The 27882-nt window shown below is 37.5% G+C and overlaps 1 protein-coding gene across 4 annotated transcripts; it reads left to right on the plus strand.

Moving 5' to 3' along the window:
• Positions 1-1362: 1362 nt before the first annotated feature.
• LOC575178 (NADP-dependent malic enzyme) lies at positions 1363-27634 on the plus strand. 4 transcript variants are annotated; one of them, XM_030994446.1, is made up of 12 exons: positions 1367-1676; positions 8425-8580; positions 8975-9175; positions 13001-13162; positions 13872-13975; positions 14619-14728; positions 15329-15426; positions 16252-16365; positions 17510-17621; positions 18437-18579; positions 22953-23126; positions 24565-27634. In XM_030994446.1, the coding sequence occupies exons 1-12, from the start codon at positions 1527-1529 to the stop codon at positions 24814-24816; spliced, it is 1776 nt and encodes a 591-aa protein (XP_030850306.1). In that variant the 5' UTR covers positions 1367-1526; the 3' UTR covers positions 24817-27634. The 4 variants fall into 4 exon arrangements, with proteins under 4 accessions (XP_030850308.1, XP_011665800.2, XP_030850306.1 ...); XM_030994447.1 differs by lacking the exon at positions 1367-1676 and adding an exon at positions 4217-4405; XM_030994448.1 differs by lacking the exons at positions 22953-23126; positions 24565-27634 and adding an exon at positions 22631-22693 and having other exon boundaries at positions 1363-1676.
• The last annotated feature ends 248 nt before the right edge of the window (positions 27635-27882 follow it).

A 27882-nucleotide genomic window follows, 5' to 3' on the forward strand; every position in this document is an offset into this window, starting at 1 on the left:
CCGTGGTCCGAAAAATGATTTTCTTCCTGAATTGCTTGGACCCCCCAATGCCCCTTATATCTTTGAAAAATTAATTTGAGATATTTTCAAATCACCGATATGATCTTGGAAGCTCATCTTAACATAACTCAATCCCTCTAAATAGGAATTACTGTCTACATAATTTGAATAGCCCCTCTCTAAAATGTTTACGAAGTGCCCTTTTTTATTTAATAATATACGTGTTAATAGACCTTTTAGGCATTAAATAAAGGTCATATGAGCATCCGTGCAGGGGCCTGCCTTAGGGCTCCTGATGGGGTGGGGGCGAAGCCCCCGCAAGCTCAGGGGTTTTAGACATTTAATTACGGTCAGATGAGCATATTTTGATACCTACTTTTGTGACACTGGCAGGTCACCTTTCTTTCTTTCTATTTTTTTTTCAAGTTGGGGGGGGGGGGGGGGGGGGCTCGAGCCCTGACATGTAAGCTTCTAAATAAGCATATTTGTTTGCCTGACTGTAAATTTGGTAATTTTCTCTTTCCAACAAACGCCTACAAAAGTATAATTTACAAAAAAAGTGAGAAAAATCGCGGGAAATCATGTCATTTCAGCCACGTTTAAATCACTGGTATCGAATTATTTGAACCACGTTTAAATTTTATTCGGGTGCGAAACTGCCCCCGGCCCCCAAGCCCTCCCCCATCATTGCGCTAGTGTGCAGTTGGGTTGTTTTATTCGTAATTGCGTTTTGTTCTTTTGTTGAGCTCACTTGCAAGTTGGCATGCATTGATAATCCAAAACTTTTATTTTCTCCCGAAATTGACCAATAGCAAGAATATTTGCACATCAAGAATTAGTAAGATTGTTCTATTTGCGCTCAAACAAAGGGGTGTTTTGTTACTGCCTAGCGAAAACACGTAATGAAAACCCATTTTGATCTGAGTATTCTAGCCTTTGGAATCATTTCTGATATTGTATTCATATTAAAGTATGAAAGAAAATCACAAGGAAGCTGAGACTTTGTACTTTAGGAAATTTGTTGAGCACAAGCAAGTTCACGTGGTAATTTATCATCCTGTTTTGTGGGAGTGGATAGAATGAGCCATTGATGATTGACAATGATTGATTGGAAAAGTTAGTCTATTTTCAGTCAAATTTTACGATTAATAAGGTTAATTTTTCTTATTTCAATTAATATCAATAAAAAAATAATAACATATAATTTTTATAAATGATTTAGTTATTAGTTATTTCTATTTTACATCTGACATTGAGGTATATTCTAGATAATTCAGTAGCTGTATGAACATTTCTTAATAAACACTTTCTACCAAGTCTAACAAGTTTAGCACTTTAGGTATTTGATAAATGTCAATTCAATGGCCGACTACCGACCGGTTCCGTGTTTGTCATGAATTTAGCATCTGCAGCAGTTTCACAGCTAGTTGAGCTGAGCTGAAGTGAGATCCGCACGTTCTTCATAAATCTTTGGATTTACCAAGCCATAATTCTGTCAGAATTTTGTTTCCTCAGAACCTTTCATCATGATGGAGATAACAGCGGGAGTGAGAACGATGTTTAGAACGAGTCGAGTTATCGCAGGCTCCTGCCGCCGCTACGCTGCCTCCACATCGGGAGGTGACCAAGCCAGGCTTCAGGGGTTGAAGGCTCTCCGGCTCCCGCAAATGAACAAGGTACGTATCGGGTGAAGCAGCATCACGCAATTTTGAAAGTGAACAGGGAACAGGATGTCTGAACTCTAAGGCCATTGCAATGTTTTAAGGATGGTACCGACTGAATTGTTAATAGTCTAGTTCCATCAATCCATGAAAGTTTTGTGAAATGATCAACAGCCAGTGGAAGTTGAACTCGAACCACTCAATTAGATCTAGATTTAGATCTAGGTCTTTTCTAGATCTACTCAGTAGTCAGCAGACTTTTCTACCACATGTACTACTAGTACTACTAGATCTACTGCTTAAATATATAAATGAATGAACAAATAAGTAAGTAAATAATTAAATGAATGAAAGAATGAATAAATAAATAAATCATTGAATGAGTAAACAAACAAAAATGAATAAATGAATGAATGACGACATAAATTAATGAATAGATAATATAAATAAAGATTCTATTTTCACTAATCTTGGGCATTTCTTTCTGATATTCTGATAAATCAATTGTGCTGAAAGTCTAACTAATTTTTGTCTCGACTCTTTTTTATCGAGTTAAACAGTTTTTTTTTTTTTTTTTGCTGATATTGGAATGGACAAACAAATTGACTGACATTATTTGATGTACAAAATGTTGTTTTTGTTATTGTTCACATCATCATCACAGAAAAAACAAAGTTGATTTAGATCTAGGGTGACTTCTTATTTTTTTTCATTTTGCCAGTTTTTGTGGTTTGAGTTGCTGTCAGCTGCCATACAATATTTTGTATATGCACAGAGTCATCATTGCCATCTGGAGAATTATAATAATAATAATAATAATAATAATAATAATAATAATAATAATATTGGTTACCCAAGGAAGCCTCCTCAGCTTCAATGCTAATCTTCCTAAAGGCCCTGCAATTAGTATTACCTCAGCGACTGCCAGGTACCGGTACCCATTTACACCTGGGTGGAGAGTGGCAAATGTGGATTAATGTCTTGCCAAAGGACGTTAGTGTCGGGCTGAGATTCAAGCTTTCAACCCTTGGATTAAGACGTCCCTATTTTCACGAAGTGACGGTAGTGAGGAAAATCGTCACGCAAAGTGAATGCAATTTGTTTTCACTACCGTCACTTCGTGAAAACAGCAACGAAGAGTCAAGTGAATGAATCACTACACCACAGGACATGTATCGTATGTTTCTATGAAACAGAACATTAAATATTCCCATTTTCTCTCAGTACCAGGTAGTACATGTAACAACCAGTTTTACGACCAGTTTAGTCTGTTTTACATCATTAAAAAATCCATGTAATGCAAGACTTTGATTCTGAATCTGGTTTCAAGATTATATTGGCGTTGTGCTTTCTTTTGTATCACCACAGATAATAACAATGTATCCTTTTTCTCTAGTCAACTTGTGAGAGGATTGTGTATGCTGGGGGCATGAATACATTGTTGAAGAGTCCATGATTTATTATTTTTCGATTGCATGTGCATGTTTGAAAAATAAAGGAAAACAAAATTGGGCATGCATAACACAACAAAAATACCTCAATAAAATGTATATTAAATTTAAATGAAGACAAATTACTGAGAAACTCAAGTATACCCAAATGTTGTGTGTTATGTAGCTGGACGATTGATTAAAATCAGCAATGTGATGATAAATTACATGCAAAAGTTCATAAATCTTTAAAAACTTATGATAGAAAATATTATAAAGGAGAAATATGTATGATTGTATGTGCTATTGATGCATACCTTTTCTTCAAATCCAAAGGAGAAAGTAATGACTTGGCATGCCTCTGGACCCCCCCCCCCCCCCCATTTTCCTACATTCCTCACCTTCACAACTTTTAAAATATCACCTTTGTAACTCTGGTATTGGATTGGTTGAAGGAAATTGATATAATGTGCAAGACAAACAATAATTTCAATGGGATGTTTAAAAACTCATAACATTTTTGTTTCAGTATTATGTCCATCAATATTTTAGTTTTCATTGAAAAGAAAGGCCCTTTGAGATCTTTTGAAACTAAAAGTTTGTTTACTCAGAACAGCTGCAGGAATAACTTCCTTACAAAGTTACTACGAAGTAGTTGAATTAAAATGTAACGGTAACCCTGCGTTATTGGCTTTATTTATTGATTGGATCGAAAGTTACGCTGAGTGACCCTAGAATGCCGTTTGTCTCTAATTCTATTGTTAAAAGATTAGCTGAAAAGGGATTACGGACGAGCCCCTCTCCGTGCCCCCAATCATGGACCTACTCAGCACATGTTTGCTGAGCTAGCTTGATACTTCATGTAGTGTAGTTTAGAATCGCAGACCCCTGTTAGTCATTATGTGTAATACATGGTCTGATTTGTAAGATTCTAGACTGCTTGTCATGCTATGCAGTGTAATCTATCTTTCTATTATGTAATATTTGCCACAAATTTGCTCAATGCACTTTTTTTGTTTTTGTTTTGTTATTGTTTTTGTTGAAAGCTAAATCGGCGTCTGTATTTTTGAGACTACAACGGGGGCGTGTGCGCTCGCGCGATCGATCAGCTGTTTGTGTGCGCGTTCAACACTTTGTTTACAGCGCTAGCATACGAAGGTTTCTCTAAATACTGCATATTTACAACTTCGTAATTGAACCGAGAAATCCACTATTTTAACGATGTCGTCAGCACCAAAACATTCACAGAAGGACCATCTCCAACATTCCAGACATTATGGACCTGATATTTTACGGGATACAAAGCTGAATAAGGTAGATATTTGATGTTGAAATGATTTAATTTTTTTAAAACGTCCCTTGATTAGCACACGGGGTTTGCTACACGGACAACCCCAGAGTTCTGGCTGGGCCGTGCTGGGTGTGTGGCTTACGGCAGGATTACCACTTTGTCAGTTATAGACCTCAAAACGTTCTGCGCGACGGCCCACATCGTACGATCGCTCTGCCGATGGTGAGGCATGCATGCGGCAGCTGCCAATGGTCTGATTGATGTCCTGCTGTTTATAATTCCATTTGCTTGCGATATTTGGACTCTAGACTCATTCAACAATTAGTCTAACCTAGTCTAGATCTACATGTATATTAGCAAGAGTCCCCCTCAGTCGGTTGACTTACACATGTCTAAATACCCAGCCCAGATCAGCAGATGTTGCGTGTCCGGACAGTTGATTTATTTTAATAAACGGGAGAAAAATGCAATTTGAAGAAGTTTACAACTACAAGCAATATCTCATAAATATTCTATGGCTAAATCACTAAATATTACACAATATTATAAAGCAAAATATTTATGATGGTCAGTGTTTTTTTAATGCATACATTTTGTTAATACGAAGGCAAAGGAGAAGGCTTTATGTTTGTTAAGGTTCCGGACACCCACCCACCCCGCGGCCGCCCCATCATACACATTTAAAATTTAGTTTTTAACATGAACGATGATAACCAACTGATCTACATTGTAACTGTTAATTTGACATTGGAATAGGCCTATGTTAAAGAAACAGTCTAAAAGGAGAGAGGATCAAAAACAGAATTTGTTTCGGATATCATTTTGTTTTTACTTAATAGGTCAGACAAATGTGTACTGTGTGCTATTTCTTGTAAATATTTGGGCCAGGATATGTCAAATTGACATTGCCTTTAAAAAAAAAAAGAAGAAGGCTTTATTTTATCGTAACTTCAATAAGTACTAAAAGCCCAGCTGTAATAGTAGATCTACATTTACTAATTAAACAAAGAAAAAGCTTATGACTCAGACTGGTCTATGCTATGTTGAAGGTAAGAGTATAAGTTTGACAACTCTCTGGATTAACCAAGCCAGTACAGCATATTTTTTTAAAGCCAGCATTCTTTCTCTTTTGGATCACAGATGAGTTAATCTCTGTGATGTTTCAATCATGTCAAGATGAAGTTTATCAAAAACAGTTTTGAAACTCTGAATATCAAAACACATTTCAAGTTTTCAACTACATTGTTTTTAATTTTGTATTGTTGTCTGTTATAAAATTTAAATTCATTAAACATAACAACTTACATGTAACAAGCAACTGCAAAATGATTTTGTAATTAATTACATAACATGTTATTAGTCAAAAATAGAAATGTACCTCCCCCCCCCCCCCTCTTTGGTCTTTCATGTAGAGGTATTGGCAGCTTAGAAAAGCGTGGCATAATTTTGTGATTTTTTTTTCTTCTTCTGTACTATAAATACCCATATGTTTCCCAGCAAAAAGGAACAAACCCATGAACAGACGATGTAGTTATTGCTTCTGGTGTCAGGAAGTAATTAAAGTATATGAGAAGGTAGTTATTGTGCTGGCACATTGGAGGCCTATAATACCAGTACCTGTACATATACTGTAAAGGAAAGGATTACTTCAGTTTATGGCGTTGTGAGAGATGTTTTTACGTAGAGCATTGCATGCACTTGGTATGGACGCATGATGGAAATATACCACTGTTTGTTGTGATACAATGATGGAAAAGATGGACTACAATTAACAAACTGTATAATTTTTGATATATTTTTTTCATTGATCCCGGAGTCTCATTGCCTTTTCTCTTTTGAAATATACTTAGTTTTTAAAGAATAATTCTTTTCTCACCCTAACTTTACCCAGATGTTGTGTGTCCGGACAGGTTGGATATCTGGACGGTTGATTTAAAAGCAGCAATTTGAAGAAGTTTACAAGCAATTTTCCATAAATCTTCTAAGATTTATGTTGGAAAATAATATGAAGGACAAATATTCCTGTCTGTTACTGCTATTTGATGAATATTTTTTTCAGTCAATGTGAAGGCAATCAATGGAGAAGGATTTATGTTTGTTATTAAGTGTCCAGACAACCCCCCCCCCCCCCCATCATTCATAAATGTATGTGTACATTTGTCTATTGTAGAACCGGGATGTGAATTGCAAATGTTTCATCCTGAATTCTTCATCTTAATGAAGTGGGTGTGATGTAAGCAAATATTGACAAGATAAAGATGAGAGAAAGAGAGGGAGGGAGAGAGAGAGAGAGAGAGAGAGCCAGGGCCAATGTGCATTAGGAGCTGACCCTGGTCATTCCAAATTCCATTCCAAGTTTACCTACCATCACAGAGTATTTTCTATTTATACAGAGAACAATGAATTGTAAACTAGGGAACGCATTACTATGCTCTTTTTGGATCGAGTCTAGATATGTATGAAAAGCAGATTTGCTTTTCTTTTTTTGCTGATATTGCGTTATTTAGATCACTGCGATTTTGGTTTGTATGCCCTGTACAATGTACATGTATACAAAAAAAAGGTCATTTGATTCTATGTATTGGAATTTATATACATGTAGGACTTACCGTACCAGGGCCCCCTTTTGTATAAAGGCTTAGCATTGGTGGTAAATTTGCCATCGGTGGTAACTTTGCCATTATAATGGTAACTTCCATAAAAACCTTGATTTCACTAGTTGTTGAGAGATGTTGCCATGGTAATGAATATTGAAGGCAAAGTTAACATCAGTGGTAAGTTTTATGCCACATGGCTCAGATGTTCTGTATCCTTGGGGCTTTTAAAGGTGTCCATAATGGTCAAGTTAACCAAGGTTCCATGCCCCCTGATTCCTGATATATCACATCATTAAAGTGCACATCATGACAATTTGTTCTTTGTTGCTATTTTTTTTTTGCTGTAGAAACACTTGTCAGGAATATTGGTGGCACTGTCTCTATGAAAATTTCTGCTACTATAAGAGAAAGATAAAAATATAGTGCATACATTCACAAATCATTATTTTATTTGCTGGCATTATGGCATAATACTTTACTTAAAAGTTTTTAGAGCCTAGAGCCTTATCATTATTGACATAAAATGTTAATCTGATTATGACCTGCAATAAAAGCGCCAAGTCATTGTGCTGCATTGTCATAAATTGGAGTATGTTGTTATTAATGATCAATAATGCCTTATAATGGCAACATTATCAGTTGATATCAGCCTCCCATTGTTATCCAGTAATCACATTCCAATAGTACTGCAGTAAAAATGACATTTTTGATCTCTATTGCAGGGATGAATGTACTGTATAGAGCTTCTATAGAATTGAAACCAAATAGCCTTCAAAATTCAAATTATAGAAAATCGCACCATTGGTCTGACGTCATTGCAATTCTGAGCAGATTTAGCTTTTTCTCCTCCAATGAAGCTTGAAATTAAGATTTTATTAATCATGTGACCATTGAAATGCTATTGCAAATTCCTTCGATATCTGATCATAGTCAGATCGTGTAGTGTGTGCACTGGGCTTCATATCAGAGTAAGCATTAAAGGAATATAAAAGAAAATCCTTGGCAATTTTTCAGATCCAAACTTATGTTCTACCTTTATCTTACTTTATTGAACAATACAGGGTACAGCATTCACCTTGAGGGACACCAGCCACTGGGTATACATGGCTTGCTTCCACTCGTTATAAGCTCTGTGGAGCTACAGTAAGGAAAGATCAAACGCAACCTCGAAGACCACAGTCCTTTACATGTTCAAGTCACTTGTTCAAACCTAAGCTTATGCATAAGTATCTTATATTTCATTGAATAATACAGGGTACAGCATTCACCTTGAGGGACACCAGCCACTGGGTATACATGGCTTGCTTCCACTCGTTATAAGCTCTGGGGAGCTACAGGAAGGAAGGATCAAACACAACCTCAAAGACCACAGTCCTTTACATGTTCAAGTCACTTGTTCAAACCTAAGCTTATGCATAAGTATCTTATTTCATTGAATAATACAGGGTACAGCATTCACCCTGAGGGAGCGCCAGGCACTGGGTATTCATGGCTTGCTTCCACCCGTCATCAGCTCCATGGAGCTACAGGAAGAAAGGATCTTACACAATCTCAAAGACCACAGTCCTCTAGATAAATATGTGCAGCTTATGGACCTACAGGTACGTTTATGGTGTTTCTGTTATCTGTTGTCATCAAATTGAAAGAATTATGTGCCCCATCTTTTACAAAATCCTGGATCATCATCACATAGAGTTCTATTTTAATACAGATTTACTGTACTTGTTTTTAAGTGGAGAAACTTGTAGGGATTCTTCTCATCTGGCCCATTAATCTTTGTTGTAAGGATTCACAAATAAGATGACTTTTTTTCTGTACTTCTTTTCAATGACTTTTCCTCTGTAGATGACTGTATTACATTGTTTTGCACAAAGCTAATCTGCCGCAATGACGCAGTGACTTAGCTTCATTGTACGACTTACATGTATGTGATATGTAACAAAGAATATTTATGAAATTAACCTTTTCTACACTTTGGTGTTTCTATGCATGTAGGACCGCAATGAGAAGCTTTTCTACAGGGTCATGTGTAACCACATCACCGACATGATGCCCATTGTGTACACGCCCACTGTCGGGTTGGCATGCCAACGGTATGGCTACATCTTCCGTCGCCCTAGGGGGCTCTTCATTACAAAGTACGATAAGGGACATGTTCGTGACATCATCGCTTCCTGGCCAGAGCAAAACGTCAAGGTACATGTAGAAATTATTCAATTGAGCGAAAATCTCTAAATTAATACATGGAAGCTCAAGAAAGGTACATTTACAGGCCTGATTATTTTTTGTTTTTTCCTCCTGATTTTACCCCTTTTTTTCCCTACTTTTTCCATTTTTTCCCCCAATTTCCCTACTCGATTTTTTTTTTTTTTTTTTTTTGTAATAATTTTTTATAGTGCTCACTTTCACCCCCTGATTTAATAATGAAAGAGAAAGTTATAAAAGTGAGCATGTATGGTAGTTGCAAAGTGGCTTGTTGTTAATATAGACATGGACTGCAAAATGGTTGATTATTAACGTTATGATTTGCCTAACAATAAAAGTATGCATTCAGCATTTTGATGCGATATGAAGTGGTAATTAACCAAGTTCAAAATGTCTACATGTACATTAATCAATGAAGTACAATAGGGTATTGACATTTGAGCAGTCAGCAAATAAGAAGGCTTTGGTAATCAACCAACTTAAGATAACAGAGCTATTGGTGATATTCATCAAGCAGCTACATGTATTTGCACCTTTAGAATCATACATAAGATTATACTTGCCTTGAGAGATAAAGGCTATTTTATTTGTATAAGATCTAAAGAAGGATAGTGTTATAATTCCTCCTGTCTGAATCTTTGTTGTCCAATGGTAGACAATTTTGTAATGTAATCAAATTTAATGCATAAATCTTTGTTAAAGAAATTATTTGATTTACCTGTTACAAATAATTGTAATTGAAAAATCTGAATGTACATGTAAATTGCTTACAGTAATTGTTGCAAGGTAAGGCAAACCTTATGGCTTGTCCTACCTAAGAACATGGAATGTATGCAATTCACATTCTGACTATTGATATCCAATTATTCCTAATATGTGAATGAAATATTTATAACGAGGCACTTATGCACAAAGATTTATGCATTAAATTTGATTACATTATGAAAATGGCCTATTAAGGGATGGACTTCAGAATGTGTTTGTTTGTACAGGAAGGCTTCTTGACAAGAATTTGTTAACCTTACGTCCAAGTCGAATGAAATATTGCATAGTTGCATCACACGGGGTGGTTCGACCAAGCAATGTTTGCTTATAACATTTATTTAACCTTGTCTCTATTTTTAGAGAGAAAAAATTGCCCTTTGAGAGAAATTGTCCTAATCCCAGCCCCCCCCCCCCCCTGAAATCTCCATGCTGAAGGGTGTAATGTATTGGTGAGAATCCTAGATAGTGACAGAGTACCGGTATTGTAAAGCTCAGTAATTAATATTAAAACGTACAAGTATTTGCATGACATACAAGGAAGTCATTCCTAAATGGCCCGACACTTGATATTTAGTTGTCCTTAAAGGGATCCGGTAACTTTGTCTCAGATTCTAAAACAAAATTCTGGATTTAGCTCATGTTGCACTGATAATTTAAACCTTTAGGTCAGTTAGAAACCCATCCTGCAGAAACCCCATGACTTTTACAAGCCGATCACCTGTCTGATTATCAGGATATTTATGATTGGAATTACAAATTTTGAAAACCGTTTGCCAAACTGTTTTCATAACACTACAGTCTATTGGGGAAAACGAGTACGGTAAAACCGCTCACTCAAATTTTTAAAACTTTTTTGAGGCAATTAAGGCATTTGGCAACAAATGTTATGTGAAAACAAGATTTAATTTTACAATTGAATTTTCTTATAAAGAAAAGATAGTAAAACCGTAATCCTGTGGTGATTTGCTAACTCATCCAGGTATGCGGGTGGTCATTGTCTTTCATTTCTCCTTCTATTATTTCCTAAAATTCCTGTCCAACAATCGCTTGTTTGACCTCATGCTTCCTCTTTCACCACCCACAGCAGGCAGTGCTTCCTTGAAAATGAGTGAATTAATACAAAATCAAGAGATAAAACAACGTGATATACATTAGGGCTGCGACGTGTAGTTGAATGCTTGAGTGCCCGCACGGTTGACAACTACTCGGGTACGATTTTTAGTACCCAAATATTCGGCCGCAAAAAAAAAATTAAAAAAAATGGATTATTCTGCCATCTTTGGTTTTTAAAACAGCATTGTTTACTGTTATTATTATTATTATTAAATCGGCGTCTTCAACTGCAACTCAAAGTAAAATTGCATGTGTATTCGGCGACGTGAGATACTGCCCCAGTGGTATGGTGGTGGCAAAAAAAAAAAATCAAGTCGAATGAAATATTGCATAGTTGCATCACACGGGGTGGTTCGACCAAGCAATGTTTGCTTATAACATTTATTTAACCTTGTCTCTATTTTTAGAGAGAAAAAATTGCCCTTTGAGAGAAATTGTCCTAATCCCAGCCCCCCCCCCCCCCTGAAATCTCCATGCTGAAGGGTGTAATGTATTGGTGAGAATCCTAGATAGTGACAGAGTACCGGTATTGTAAAGCTCAGTAATTAATATTAAAACGTACAAGTATTTGCATGACATACAAGGAAGTCATTCCTAAATGGCCCGACACTTGATATTTAGTTGTCCTTAAAGGGATCCGGTAACTTTGTCTCAGATTCTAAAACAAAATTCTGGATTTAGCTCATGTTGCACTGATAATTTAAACCTTTAGGTCAGTTAGAAACCCATCCTGCAGAAACCCCATGACTTTTACAAGCCGATCACCTGTCTGATTATCAGGATATTTATGATTGGAATTACAAATTTTGAAAACCGTTTGCCAAACTGTTTTCATAACACTACAGTCTATTGGGGAAAACGAGTACGGTAAAACCGCTCACTCAAATTTTTAAAACTTTTTTGAGGCAATTAAGGCATTTGGCAACAAATGTTATGTGAAAACAAGATTTAATTTTACAATTGAATTTTCTTATAAAGAAAAGATAGTAAAACCGTAATCCTGTGGTGATTTGCTAACTCATCCAGGTATGCGGGTGGTCATTGTCTTTCATTTCTCCTTCTATTATTTCCTAAAATTCCTGTCCAACAATCGCTTGTTTGACCTCATGCTTCCTCTTTCACCACCCACAGCAGGCAGTGCTTCCTTGAAAATGAGTGAATTAATACAAAATCAAGAGATAAAACAACGTGATATACATTAGGGCTGCGACGTGTAGTTGAATGCTTGAGTGCCCGCACGGTTGACAACTACTCGGGTACGATTTTTAGTACCCAAATATTCGGCCGCAAAAAAAAAATTAAAAAAATGGATTATTCTGCCATCTTTGGTTTTTAAAACAGCATTGTTTACTGTTATTATTATTATTATTAAATCGGCGTCTTCAACTGCAACTCAAAGTAAAATTGCATGTGTATTCGGCGACGTGAGATACTGCCCCAGTGGTATGGTGGTGGCAAAAAAAAAAAATCAAAATTTTTTTTTAAAAAAATTATAAAAAACATGGCGTCCGAATACTCGAGTATTCGCTTGTAAGCCTGGGAGTGTACTCAGGTACCTCATTACACTGTTGTGCACAGCCTTAATATACAGTCAAACCTGTCTATAGCAACTGTCAAAGGGAAACAATGGCAAACTTACAAACTCCTTTCTCTTTTGCACAGTGTTGCAACTAATATCAAATTGTGGTTGATTTGAATCAATTACATCTGTTTAGAAAACTGCAAAACGTAGCCTAGGTGCAACCAGTACGATGCATGTAATGTATCTAAATGGATGAACAGACTCAAATGGAACCATCAATACGATCTGTTTCTGAAATGTTAATGAGAGTCAATAATTTCCTGCAATGTTTGATTTTATACATTTCCCATGATAAATGTTTTAAAAAAAAAATATTTTACCAAATTTTGCTTTCCCTTCTTCTACTTCTATTCCAGGCTATCGTCGTAACTGATGGAGAGAGGATTCTAGGTCTGGGTGATCTCGGCTGTTATGGTATGGGCATTCCTGTGGGTAAGCTAGCCCTGTACACTGCCATTGCTGGAGTGCATCCATCCCAGTGTCTACCAGTCATGATCGATGTTGGAACGGACCGCCAGGTAAATTAACCCTCAAATGATTTTGCTCAAAATGATGATATTTAAAAAAATATACATCATTTTCCCCAAGGATCATCATCATCCAGTGCTGTCCCTTCGGAAGGGGTTGGGCGTTATGCACCTCCATCATTTCTGTCATGCACCCTTGTTCTAACTTCTTCGTAGTTAAAACCAGTCTATTTCTTGACATCATCAAACCAAGTGATCCGCTGTCTACCCTTTTTAGTTTACCCTCTCCAAGGATACAAAGTACTTATTAGTATTAGTATCCCAGCTTTAGCCTAGCTACCTTGATAAGCCGGTCAAGCATTCAAGGAATTTCTCTCTACTGGGTACCAATTAATTATTCCTGGGTTGAGGGTAGCAAATGTAGATTAATGTCTTTCCAAAGAACATTTGTGCCTTGGCAGGGACTTGAACCGCAAACCATGTGATCCACAGTCTCTGGACGTATCCACTGACCATGACACATATTGTAGGCTAATATACTTATTCATTTTCAAACTGATCTCCTAGACATTTAAAAAAAAAAGAAGCTATTCACCATTATGTCATAATTTTATATCAATGAAAGTATAAATGATAATTTTTCTGATGGTGGCAAAAGTCCAGTCATAATGATAAAGAGCTAAACTAGTCCATTTAGTTGCTTCTGTCAAGAATTTTCCAGTAGTTAACATGTCTTTCATACTATTTTCCCCCCTCTCAGTCGCTCCGTGATGACCCCCTCTACATTGGTTTGAAGGACAAGCGGGATCGATCTGAAAGCTACGACGAGCTAATCGATGAGTTCATGCAAGCAGTGGTAGAAAGGTAAGGGTTAGGGTCATACTTTACTAGATTCTACTTAAATTTGGAGATACTAGTACTTCTAGATACTTACGCCACTACTATATACTCCTTGGTGATTCCAAGCATATTGTTGTAGAGCCTGTAATGTTTGTGACCTGCAAGCAAAGCAGTTGTTACTGAATGCCTTTTTCACAGCAAAAAAACTGTCACAGACTGCAAGAATATGTTGTGATTGAATAAGTTTTGTGGCACAAAACTTTGGCACAGCTTTACAGCTTGCCAACTTTGTAAAAGTTTCATTTATTCAAAATTAGTAGTGTTACAATAGTTAAAAGTTAAAATAAATCATGCACCAATGAGCGCATGAACAGTTATAGAAGGGTGATAGGGTAGGATGAATAGAAGGTCAATTCTTTAGAAATAATTCTTGAAAAAAAAAAAAATCAAAGGTCCATTTTTATAGATTTGCCTACAGATTTTTGCATGCTCGTTCAAAGCAATATTTGAAGTATGTGACCCGGCTCATGCTTTCACTGTATGACTGTCTAAGAGAAAGAAATCATTCGTAGAATCAAAAACAGACCTGCCCTCTTTGATCCAAACTATGACTTCTTTGTATATCAAATCAATAACACAGGATATGGTTGTGTGTGCTTTGTTCTAGGTATGGACAGAATTGCCTGATCCAATTTGAAGACTTCGCCAACAGCAATGCCTTCAGACTGCTCGAGAAATACCGCAACAAATACACCGTCTTCAATGATGATATACAGGGTAAGGACAATGAAATCATTTCAGCTATCTTCATATCTGGATTTAGATGGTCACAAGCAATTATAGTTTTCACCCTTTCCCTCTATCTTTCTGTCTCATGTCTGTTTGTCTGTGTTGCTGTCTTTATGTATGTCTTGCCTCACCCTTTCTCCTGGACTGTTAATATTTGACATTATGCTTCATCAGTTATTGAATCGTTAAGGAGTTATGTAAATCTCATAAATAATAAGTGCTACATATCGTCCCTATTTTCACGAAGTGACGGTAGTGAATGAAAATCGCATACAATTTGCGTGCGGATTTTCCTCAATACCGTCACTTCGGGAAAACAGGAACGATATTTAGATCAGTTCTGGACACTTATGAGTGTCCAATTATTTCCTTAGAAAATGTGGATTGTTATATATTTATAGTGACTCAAGTGTTGTAAATGTACCTGAAAGAACATCATCATAGGTTTTCACCCTATCATATTTTTTGTTTAATTGGTTAATTCAATTTTCCAAATACACCTGGTAGACATTGTTCAGGTCTTCGACCAAATTAACTACACCAAATATCTTGTGTACTGAATGGAATTTTCCCCTTACATCACCACAGGTACAGCATCAGTAGCCGTAGCTGGATTCCTGGCCAGCTTGAGAATCACAAAGACAAAGCTGGGTGATAACAAGTTCCTCTTCCAGGGTGCTGGTGAGGTAAGATGATAATAAAGCAAGCAAGCATTGCTTTGTCTGGTTATGAACCAATATATCCTGGAGATAACATTTCCATTTCTTGGCAAGTCCAAGGTACTTGGTCATGTGGTGTCCCATACATTACAAAGGTTTGAAGATTATGAAATTTTCATCAGAATGAAGGTGTTGTTGTCTAGTGGATACGTCACCCAACCGCAGATGACAAGGTACAGGGTTCAAATCCCAGCACAACACTATATTAAACGTCCTTTGGCAAGACGTTAATCTACATTTGCCACTCTCTGCCCAGGTGTTAAATGGGTACTCATTAGGATGTGAAAGTTAATGTAGGTTGCTCAGCATTGTTAGGGTCTGTGAAATGACGCCTGGTTGGAATGCTCCCCATGGAGTGGAGAATGTGCATACATCGGATGATAATAATTTACAAAAGCAGATTATTATTGTTATTATTAGGATGGTTTTAGTGATGGTTTGAAAGTGCTTGTATCGCATCTAAAATAAGAGAAAAGGAATAAAGAATTGAAGAGGTCTGCATCATCAGTTGACATCAAACATGTATTTTCACTTTCACCTCAAGCTCTAGTAAGGCTAATTGCTTAGTACAGTCAAACCTGTCTACAGTGACCGCCCAAGAGAAACAAAAAATGTGCTTGTTGTAGACAGGTTCCTTTAGTACATGTTTAAATGAAAAACCATTTTCAAGGGAAACAAAAAATGTGCTTGTTGTAGACAGGTGGTCACTAAAGCCGGTTTGACTGTACAACCATCAGAAGTACTAACATCTACATGCAACTGGAAACATTCCCTTTTTCTCTCTCCTCACAGGCTTCATTAGGAATAGCCGATCTGATCGTGAACGCCATGCAGGAGGAAGGACTCAGCGTGGAGGAGGCCAGGAAAAGAATCTGGCTCGTTGACTCCAGAGGGCTCATTGTTCAGGTAGCCATGCTTTAAAATAAAATTTTAAAAGCCCCCCTCTCTTAAAAAAAAAAAAATGATAATAATTATACAGATAAAGGAAGACAACTAGAAGAAAAGCAGCCTAGATGCTCGCCCAGTTCATCCACACAAAAATATATATAAAAGATGACAGTTCAGTATGATATTCAGCTCACTTTATCAATGTAATGCAGTATGCAGTTGATTTCACAGGAAAAAAAACAGCAAGGAAAGTGATAGATCATTTAGATTATTTTAACCTCTCATTTTCTTTTCATTTCATGTAAATCCATTTACGCAGAAAATGTGTCTTGGTTTATAGTGTAGTGGTCAATTTAAAATTGGAATAGCTGTTTCTTACAACCTTATATCTGCTTTTACTGAGTCTGAAAGAAAATCCAACACAATTATCACCAAATGTTTATATATAATTATATATTATTATCCTAATTCTGAAAGGAATGCTTTTATTGCCAAGTAGAAATCAAACTTGACAAGGTATTCCATAAAAATGCCTCGACTATGTCCAGGCCGCGTCCTTTTTTTTCCTATGAACTTTTATACTTGACGCATGCAAAGTGGTCACAAACAATTGGACTTTGATTATTTATTGCTTTGCCTCACTATTTATAAAGGCAAAAAACTAAATAAAGTGAGATTTGAACCCTCACGTCAACTCCAACGTTCTATTAGTATCACGATGTCTTTACCGATTGAGCTAACGATGAGTTGACAAAAGAACGATTTGTATAATTACTATCACCCTATTTGTCGCCCTACCGGATTCCACGTGCGCATGCGCTGATTTCCTTCGCGAGTGCTCATGCGCAGGTTCCCCTCGCGAGCTCAAAGTTCGTAGGAAAAAAAAAAAATCGCGTCCAGGCCATGTACATGCAGCATTATCCAATGTTTATATATCGTTTTTGGCGATTAACAGGGTACATGTATGTGGTTTTTCTGAGAAAAAAAAATCTCCATTTTATTAACATTTGGCTGGCCAAAAGATTTATAAACTCCAAATGGTTTTTGAAATACTTTTGCCCTGGATTTGAAGCTTCACTGTGAGTACTCTATATGCTTTGAATAACCATTAAATGTACTTTGGACAATGTGACTATTACCTTGCATTGATGATTGTTTACAGGGTAGACCATCTGGTGGAATCACAGAGCACAAAGGTCGCTACGCCCACGAACACAAAGACCTGACAGATCTAACTGAAATAGTCAAGGCAGTCAAACCAACCGTACTTATAGGTAAGTGAAACGAAGGAGAAAACAAACAAAAAATTAAAAAGCGCAGGGACTCATCTTGGTATGCATTGTGATAAAACATATGAACCATAGACAAACCTGCATATAAAAAGCTGTTGAAGGTTTTGGGAGCTAGAAAATATATAAGCTATGGAACACATACCCTCACTCCTACTGTGGGCTTACTATGATAGTATAATAACCTTTTGAATAATTATAGGCCTGACAAAAAAAAAACTTCAGAAAGATGGGACTCCTCTCATTCGGATTTTGTTTCTTTTTATGTGTATTTTTCTATTGAATATGATTAGCAGACTTTGCTCATACAGTGTAGGTTAATTATTACATATTTTGGGGGGTTATGGTGAAGAAATCACTGCTTCTCTAGTCAAAGAATAAATTTTTGAACAAGATTACCCCAGGTAACCTTGTAGAGGTATGAGGGATAGGCCGAATTAAATTGTCTTGCTGCTTAAATTGATCTGCCTTAAAGGGCAATCCAACCTTTGTAATAATTTCATTTGAATGAAAGCAGGAAAATAAGAGAAACAGAATGGCCGATGTTTGAAATAACTCTGACCAATAACAAGAAAGTTGTGAGTGTTTTAAATTTGAGATCATCAAATTGGCAATCTGGGTACTGTTTGTCGTGTATAAAAATATAAAAAATTTCTGTTTTTCTCCCAAGCGTCTTCTCCCTTGTCCAATTCTGATCCAGCTTTCACCATTTTGATTCACTGATTTATGTGGTTTCTTTTAGAGTATTTTGCTTTTGGGTTGCATTTCCATTTATAGCTTTGCCCTCCATTTCATATCAGGTGCCGCTGCCATCAGTGGCGTCTTCACCCCTGAGATCCTCAAGGCCATGGCCTCCTTCAACAAGCGCCCCGTCATCTTCGCCCTAAGCAACCCAACAAGCAAGGCCGAGTGCACCGCCGAGCAGGCCTACACGCACACCAATGTAAGTAAAGGCAAACCTGTCTAATAGTGGCCACCTCTATATAGAGGTCACCTGTGTATTCGTGATCACCTGTGTATTAGTGGTCACCTCTATATAAAGTCCACCTGTGTATTAGTGGCCACCGTCATCTGTTTATTAGTGGCCACCTCTATATAAAGTCCACCTGTGTATTAGTGGCCACCATCATCTGTTTATTAGTGGCCACCTCTATATAAAGTCCACCTGTGTATTAGTGGCCACCATCATCTGTTTATTAGTGGCCACCTCTATATAAAGTCCACCTGTGTATTAGTGGCCACCTCTATATAAAGTCCACCTGTGTATTAGTGGCCACCTCTATATAAAGGCCACCTGTGTATTAGTGGCCACCTTTATATAAAGGCCACCTGTGTATTAGTGGCCACTCTATATAAAGTCCACCTGTGTATTAGTGGCCACCTCTATATAAAGTCCACCTGTGTATTAGTGGCCACCTCTATATAAAGTCCACCTGTGTATTAGTGGCCACCTCTATATAAAGTCCACCTGTGTATTAGTGGCCACCTTTATATAAAGGCCACCTGTGTATTAGTGGCCACCTCTATATAAAGGCCACCTGTGTATTAGTGGCCACCTTTATATAAAGGCCACCTGTGTATTAGTGGCCACTCTATATAAAGTCCACCTGTGTATTAGTGGCCACCTCTATATAAAGTCCACCTGTGTATTAGTGGCCACCTCTATATAAAGGCCACCTGTGTATTAGTGGCCACCTTTATATAAAGGCCACCTGTGTATTAGTGGCCACTCTATATAGAGGCCACCTGTGTATTAGTGGCCACCTCTATATAAAGGCCACCTGTGTATTAGTGGCCACCTTTATATAAAGGCCACCTGTGTATTCGTGGTCACCTGTATTGCCTCCCTCTAGGAGGATACATGTTTTGAAGAACCTGTCCGTGAAGGCCACCTGTATACAGTGGCCAGTTTTTCAGTTCATCAGATAGAGAATCAATACATTCAACTGTCGGTGGATCATACGATCTTAATTCTACTCTTTTTTGCAACTGTTCCCGTTGTTTTATCATAATATTACATCTTAAAGCCCCACTGCACTACTTATAGCTACTTGCGCCCTCTATATAGCAAACAATGCCTAAGTGGTGACCGTTGGTCCCCCACGGTCCCTTTTTTTGTTAATTGAGAGCTTATTTGATGAGATAATCACCTATCCGTGACCATGCAGGGAGGTCTAAACCCTCCTGGCCAAACTAGTGCAGTGGGGCTTTAAATGGACCCCATTAACAGGGGTTTGGTCCATAACTTATTTACTCTGATTGTTCATCCCACATGTTTTATGAGTATTGGGCTAACATCGCATGAACATTCATCGGCTCTTATCTCGGTTGATCAAACACACATCATGATCTTTTACGACATCAACCAATATAAACACACCTCTTCACATTCAGTAGTAGCCCCCAGATATCAAATGCTCTGTAGCCACAAACCAACAAGAAGAACAATGAATAGCATACTACTTTTCATAGCAAAATAACTCTGAACATTCTGTATGTCAAGCCTATTAACAACCAAACATCCAATGCTCTGTAGCCACGCACCTACAAGAATAATTAATGAAGCATACTACTCTACATAGGAAAATACATGCAACTCTCTACAATGTTATTGTTTCACTGTACATGTAGCCACACTCACAGGGCTAAAAAATCAAATGAATACCGCTTTTCATGTTTCAGACAGATAAAAACAACTGCAGTTTACCAGTTTCCAATACACAATCAAACCGGGGGAATCCCATAAATAACACACTCGGGATATTGTCATGCAAGAACCAAGATTATTGCTTCTACAGCATGTCAAAGTGTATGGGCAGAAACCACTGCACATGACATGTATTGCCACACAAGACCCACTTCCTTTATCTGCTACACTGTCTCAAACAAAAATTAAAGTTATCAAGACCTCTTAAGGTTATCCTGAAATACACAACAATATCACAATTTTTTTATGATACGCAGAGAGTAGTAACAAGCAACAACTATAGGTTACATACTGCATCTTTGATTTGAATATACTATATTCAAAGACCTCAAATGCCGTTAGTGTTATACTCATGCCACCGTGGCCAGCTGGCATGGGTCAAGTGGCCTTGAGCTTAGCCATTTCGACAGTGGCAATGCAGCCTGAGATTTGGGCTTCATCACAAAAGGTGGAGTGGCGTCTTGGCTATATCAAGGCCTTTAATTCACGATAAAAGGACTAAGAGTATGGTCACATGGTGTTGCCATTTGTCAGAGAGAGGGTGAAACATCAAAATGAGCAGTTTTACCATAACCATGCAAAATGTTCACCATTCAATTTGAAAATATGCATGTGATTTTGAAACAACTGCATGCAGATTTATCAGCAAACCTCCCCTGGGAAAATGACCGCAGTCCTTGAGCAAGGCATTTCTTCCACATTGCTTCTCTCCACCCAGGTGTAGAGTGGATACCTTGTAGGATTGTACTCTATGTCATTGTCTTGGATGAGAATTTGGGAACCTATAAATTGGTGCCTGGCTGGAATGCTCTACATGGAGTCTAAAGTGTGCTATTAAAGTGGGAAATACCACAGAGCTCAGTTAATACAGTCAAACCTGCTTTAGTGACCACCTGTCTACAAAGACTACCTGCCTACAAAGAACACATTTTTTGTTTCCCTTGAAAATGGTTTCTCATTGAAACATGTACTATAGGCACCTATAGATAAAGACCACCTGCCTATAACAACCACTCTTTTGTATCTCTAGGGTGGTCTTTATAGAGAGGTTTCACTGTATGTGCAAGTCCGTGCCATATCTGAACAAGCCTTCAGTGTTCAGTATGCCTTCTTCCATTTTCCTTGTGGAGGATAAATCATTGAGAAGCACCATCTCCTCTCCATCAGATAGGACATAAAGAATGGAGTTGATGGGTGTGGCAGAGCCCTAACTCATACACCTTGAAACCACATTTTTTTGAAAGAAGAGTGGTCCTAACACGGTACCCTGGGGAACACCGGAGTCTACAGTCACGTCAGATGATCTCTCGCCATTAACAAACAACAACATCCTGGTTACGTTTTGTAAGCCAGTTCTGGATCCAGTTGTGGGTTGATCCCTGAGTGCCGTAATGATCTAATTTGTACAGTAGTCAACACAAAAACCTTGTAACTTGCGCCACACCTACACGAGCTTGACACTGTTTGTTGTCAGCTTATAAGCTTCTATTCATGGACTACATGTATGTCAGAGTAGTCTCTTGCAAATAGTTCAGGCACCAAAAGCACTGTGCTAGATACAATTATGAGAGATCAACAGTTTTGTCGTTTCCTGGGCGGCCAGTCCCTCACCTTTGTCTTGTGTCATTTTCTTTGCACAGGGTCATTGTGTCTTTGCCAGTGAAAGTCCCTGTAATCCATTCACATATTGCTCCAGTCAGTCCATCACCATCGTTTTATGTCTGTCATTTTCCTTAAAAGGTCAGTGTGTCCATGCCGTTGAAAGTTCTTTTGATCCTGTCACATATTGCTCCAAATTGGTCCATCACCTTCAGTTTTATGTCATTTTCCTTAAAAGGTCAGTGTGTCCATGCCATTGAAAGTTCTTTTGATCCTGTCACATATTGCTCCAAATTGGTCCATCACCTTCAGTTTTATGTCATTTTCCTTAAAAGGTCAGTGTGTCCATGCCGTTGAAAGTTCTTTTGATCCTGTCACATATTGCTCCAAATTGGTCCATCACCTTCAGTTTTACGTCATTTTCCTTACAGGGTCAGTGTGTCTTTGCCAGTGGAACTCCTTTTGATCCGTTCACATAAGCTCTAATCACTCCAATACCTTCAACTGTCTTTTCTTTGCTTATGCAGGGTCAGTGCGTCTTTGCTAGTGGAAGTCCTTTTCACATAAGCTTTAATCAATCCAATACCTTCAACTGTTGTCTCTTTGCGTACATAGTGGAAGTCCCTTTGATCTGTTCCCATATTAAAGCTCCAATCACTCCAACGACTTCAACTTTCTGCTTACGTAGGGTCAGTGTGTCTTTGCCAGTGGAAGTCCTTTCAATCCTTTTACATAAGCTTAATATGTTGTGGTGGTGGTGGTGGTTATTTTACCTGACAGCTAATTAAGCAATAAATGCTTGTTAGTAAGCAACCAGAAGACCGACAGCTTTAGGTCCTCTCTGAGGGACCTGGCAATGAGGATTAATGCCTTTCCAGAGGGCACTAGCGCATTGCCTTGGTTTCAAACCCGGGTTAACCGGATTACGAGACCACTGCTCTACCAACTGAGCTATCGCCCCTCCTCTAGTCACTCCAACCCCTTCATCTTTTGTCTTTTTGCTTACACAGGGTCAGTGTGTCTTCGCCAGTGGAAGCCCCTTTGATCCGTTCACATTACCCAACGGAAAGACCCTGATACCAGGACAAGGTAACAATGCTTACGTCTTCCCTGGCGTGGCTCTGGGTATCATCGCCTTTGGGATCAAGCACGTCAGTGATTCCATCTTCCTCGAGGCAGCAAAGGTAAGATAGGTCACTGTAATTTATATTCTCACTTGATCTCTCTCTTTTCCCCTCTTTTTCTCTCCGTCTCTCCCTTTCTCTTCCTTTCTCTTTCTCTCCCTCTTTCTTTCCCCATCTTTCTCTTTCTCTCTCCCATTCTCTTTCTCTCATTATCTTTCCCTCTCTCTCCCGTTCTCTTCATCTTTCTTTTCTCACTCGATCTCTCTCTTTCTTTTTACCTCTTCCCCTCTCTCTCTTTCTCTCTCTCTCTCTCGCATTCTCTTTCCCTGTCTTTCTCTCATACTTTCCCTTTCTCCGTTCTCTTCATCTTTCTTTTCTCACTTGATCTCTCTCTCTCTCTCTCTCTCTCTCTATCCCTCCCTCCCTCTCTCTTTCCCTTTCCCTCTCTTTCCCTCTTTATCTTTCCTTTTCTCTTCCACTTTCTTTTCTCTCTTCCACTTCCTTTTCTCACTCTCTCTCTCTCTTTCTTTTTCCATCTCTCTCTCTCTTTCTCTCTCTCACTCCCCTTTCTTTTTCGCTCTCTTTCCCTCATTATCTTTCCCTTTCTCTTCCATTCTCTTCATATTTCTTTTCTCACCCCATCTCTTTCTTTTTACCTCTTTTTCTCTCTCTCTCTCCCTTTCTCTTTTTTTTCTCCCATTCTCTTTCCCCTCTTTTTCTCTCTCTCTCTCTATGGCCATGTTGCTTTACTTTTACTTTTTCCTTCTGTTTCTAAGGGTTGAAAGTAATCAGATGTTAACCATGTTTAAGTCAACCCCCACTCATGTCCATATTCTACATACTTGTATTTAATGTGCATTGTCAACTATTTCCATTCATTTAATTATTTTTATCAATACTTTTTACCAATTATGATATGTATCTGTGTTCTATTTTATGTTTTTTTTTTTTAGTGGAAATAAACTTTGAATTTAATTTAATTTAATTTGTCCTATCGTAACAAGATTATCTAATTGCAGTATGGTAGGTGATTCAGTGAATATGTGAACCTTCTCAATTTCTCCTTAATCTTATCAAACTGGCATCATCTTTGTTCACCATTTCATTCTTTTTTCAAGAATGTTATTTAAAATTTTAAAAAAATTGTTTATTTGTTTGTTTATTCATAGCAACCAAAGGGTTGGATTGATATGTGTGGTGTTATAGCTGAAACATAATGATTAAATACTTCCTAATGCAGTAATGAAGTTGTCAATTTATGACAGAGGATTAGTTTGCTTTGACTAGGTGCTGCCAATTTGGGGAGCAAAGGTCTAATTTAAAAAGAATTGAAAACAATCTATTCATCAAATGGAACCTTGTTCCTAACTACAACAGGAATCAAATTTATTGTTCAGTAGAATTTAAAATGAAAGTGATAAAAAAGAGAAAAAAGAAGAAAGGAGTTTTGTGATCAACTAATCAATTTTTTAAAATCAAAATCCTTAACCCAATCCAGTGCATTGCCAAATTGGTAACCCAAGCCCACCTGGACGAAGGACGAGTCTACCCCCCTCTTGAGGACGTGAGGGAGGTTTCTGTCAAGATCGCTGTACGCGTCGGCGAGTACGCTTACGACACCGGGATGGCATCCAAGTATCCCCGGCCAGAGGATATGGAGGCGTACGTACGAAAGTGCGTCTACGACTACGAATATGAGTCTTTCACACCGGACTACTATGACTGGCCGACTACAGAGTCAAAATACTAGATGCTATGCCGTTAACTTAGTGAAATTAACTAGAAAGAAATATACTAGTAGTGGAAATAATTTAATGATCCCTTCCAAGAGATATATATCTATAGAAGAAAAAAATTATATGCCATAGATGAGTCTATTTTGCAATGTGATATTTGGGTGGTTATAGTATTTATAGGAAAAGAGTATGCAAATTTATCCCACCTCTTAAGGTTGGCTAATTATCCATTGTTTGAAATGAATTATGTAAAGCGCTGTTTATGTGTGGTGTATATGTATGATGATGTTGATGAAATGAATTTGGGACTCAGTATTTTATTTGAATAGTCGTTATATATATATATATATATATATATATAACTGTTTTATGTTTTTATCCGTGTGAAAAAAAGATGCACAAAAGTAAAGAAGGAGAAATGGTATTGAATGAGTACCATTGGGGAAGTTTTCATGTGAAAACAATTGTATGTTGTGGGCGTGTGCACTTGTGTACTTGACAGCTCCTTAACTCTTATCCTGCTATAAGGAATACAGCCCAGTGCTAGGGCTAATCCCCATTATGCCAAGCCACAAATTCCCCCAGTGCCAAGTTTGTGTTGAGATAATCTGATGGTGTAATCAATAGCGCGTGCAAGGCACTCAGCACAGTACAGACCCTGCACAATAACTGCTATTACGAATGCGAGCATGCATGCATAAAGCAGCTAAGCTGTGGCTCACTTGCATGAATTAAGCAGCCAATCGATAGCGGGCTCGCGTGTACAAAGCACTTTAATGATAGCGTGCATGCAGCCTTATGGCAGGATATGAGTTAATATATATTTTTAGTAGAGACTGTGGTGGAGTAAGAAATCATTTTTTTTCTTTTTAAGAAACATGTAATACATATAATATGAGAAATAAATTTCATGAGGAGAGACACAATCAGTATCAGGTATGTATAAGTAAAGCACAGAGAAAACATACGCTGTGGTGACTGAATTACGATAATCGTTACCTCACCTGGTATTTCGTTATGGAAATTCCACATACTGGACTATCGGAGGTAATAACACTTCAGGGTATGTCTATTTATTCCTGACACCAAGCAAACTCTATATAATAGCAAAGTTCTCCTCAGAAAAGTAGGAAATTCTCTCCATCATTAGTCGGTTTCACACAGAAAAATCCCTTAAAAAATCCTCTCAAGGGAGAATTTTCTTGCTTCGTTAGAGGATATTTAATGGGATAATTGATGACAGACAGCAATTAAGAGGATAACTAAAATCTGGATAACTGAAATCCAGATCTTGGGCCTCTGTGTGACACCGCCTAATGATCCAGAAAACATTCATGCAGGTTAAATACGAGCGTTATGAACATTTCTGCAGAACAACAAAAATAAATGCAACATAGTTGCTCCTTTCATTTACGTTCTATTCTGAGGTACACATGTTAGTAGAGAAGAGAGACGGTACCAGTAGAGTACTGATGAATGAATTACATATAGATAATGCAACATATATATGAAACAAGTACTGCCAGCTGTCTTGCTTACCGGTACATGGAAGTTATTGAAAATAGAATGCAAAATACCAAACACTGTGTGTTATTGGTGATATCTTCCATGGAAAACATTTTAATTTGTTTGAATGCACATGTAATCATAAAGCCAAAGTAATGGATAGATTAGATTATCTGTTTGGAGCCAGAAGGGTGTTAACTTGTATACATTTAACGACCTTGTGGTTGTGAGCCGACAGCATAATTCGTCCTTGTTTTCACGAAGTGACGGTAGTGAGGAAAATCGTAACGCAAAGTGAATGCAATTTTTTTTCACTACCGTCACTTCGTGAAAACAGCGACGAATTGTGTCCTTATGCATTATTGTAATACCTCAGTGGAAAGTATGTCAATGCAAAGAAATGCAAGTGATTTTTTATCTATCTGTGTATGTGTGAATTTATTTGCATGCTAGTGGAGAAACAGATATGCAAATTGCAGCTGCAACCATTGCCCATACATTTCTTGAAGCACAGTCTAAAAAAATATATTAAAGAAATATTTATGTTTGACATTGCCAAATATTGGTCATAGAGGTGTTCTTGTGAAATTGTAAAAAATATTGTGGTACTCTGTATATCATTACCTCTGTTGTATTAAGCTACCATTTACATGTTATAGCCAGTATTTTATTATTCCTGTTTAATAGTATTCAAATCCTAGTGGTATTAATATTATTAAGTTGTAGAATGTGATTATGCACCAAACCAAATAACATTAATCGTCTTTCTGAAAGAGGCACTAATCAAAAAGAGCTGTTCTATTGTTCTATCGTTGATTATGCAAAGAAAACGATATTATATAGGAATTAAAACAAAGTAAATGAGCTATTCGTAAGTTTAATAAACACAGCAAAACTTGCCAGTGATATTTGGAAGGTATTACCATCTTTCAGAAGTTGCTTTTTAGATCTTTTATTTGTGGAAGCAATCATTCACTTCAGCGGTGGTAAATCTTGAAATTGTACATTTTTAAAAGAGGCATCTGTGATGTCGCAAATTTTATTCATTGACCTAATGACCTTTGTTCTTGTCAAGCACTTGTATTTCACTATTTATCTACTGGTCAAACATGTTACAATGCTGTAGAGTGCTGAGAAACGATACGTATGTATTTGTTGTTTGAAAGCTATATCGGACGAGCTTTAAAAAACAAAGGAAAGTCATTGTGCTTCCTCCGTGGGCTTTTTGTCATATGATGCTACCCCTCTGCGATTTGAGAGTTGTGTGGTTGTGCAAAAATGTGAGGTAGAATGAATTAATAAAGATTATCAACCAAAACCAGAAGACATCAAAGAGTTAATGGCTTGTTTTCTTGAAAGGCATTGTTTAACAATACAAATCTGAAATGCATGGCCCTATGTGTAACAATGAGTGATTTCAAGTTGGGTGTTAGTGTTAGTGTTAGTGTTAAGAGCAGTCAAGAGCTCTTAAATCGAGCGAAAAATTTGCTGATGAAATTAAGAGCCCGATACCGATATCAAAATCGATAGCTTAACACCAGCTGTGACGTCACCACATACTTGATTTCACGACG

Source organism: Strongylocentrotus purpuratus, unplaced genomic scaffold (genome assembly GCF_000002235.5).
Source record: "Strongylocentrotus purpuratus isolate Spur 01 unplaced genomic scaffold, Spur_5.0 spur5_scaffold_21, whole genome shotgun sequence".
Taxonomy (NCBI): Eukaryota; Metazoa; Echinodermata; class Echinoidea; order Camarodonta; family Strongylocentrotidae; genus Strongylocentrotus; species Strongylocentrotus purpuratus.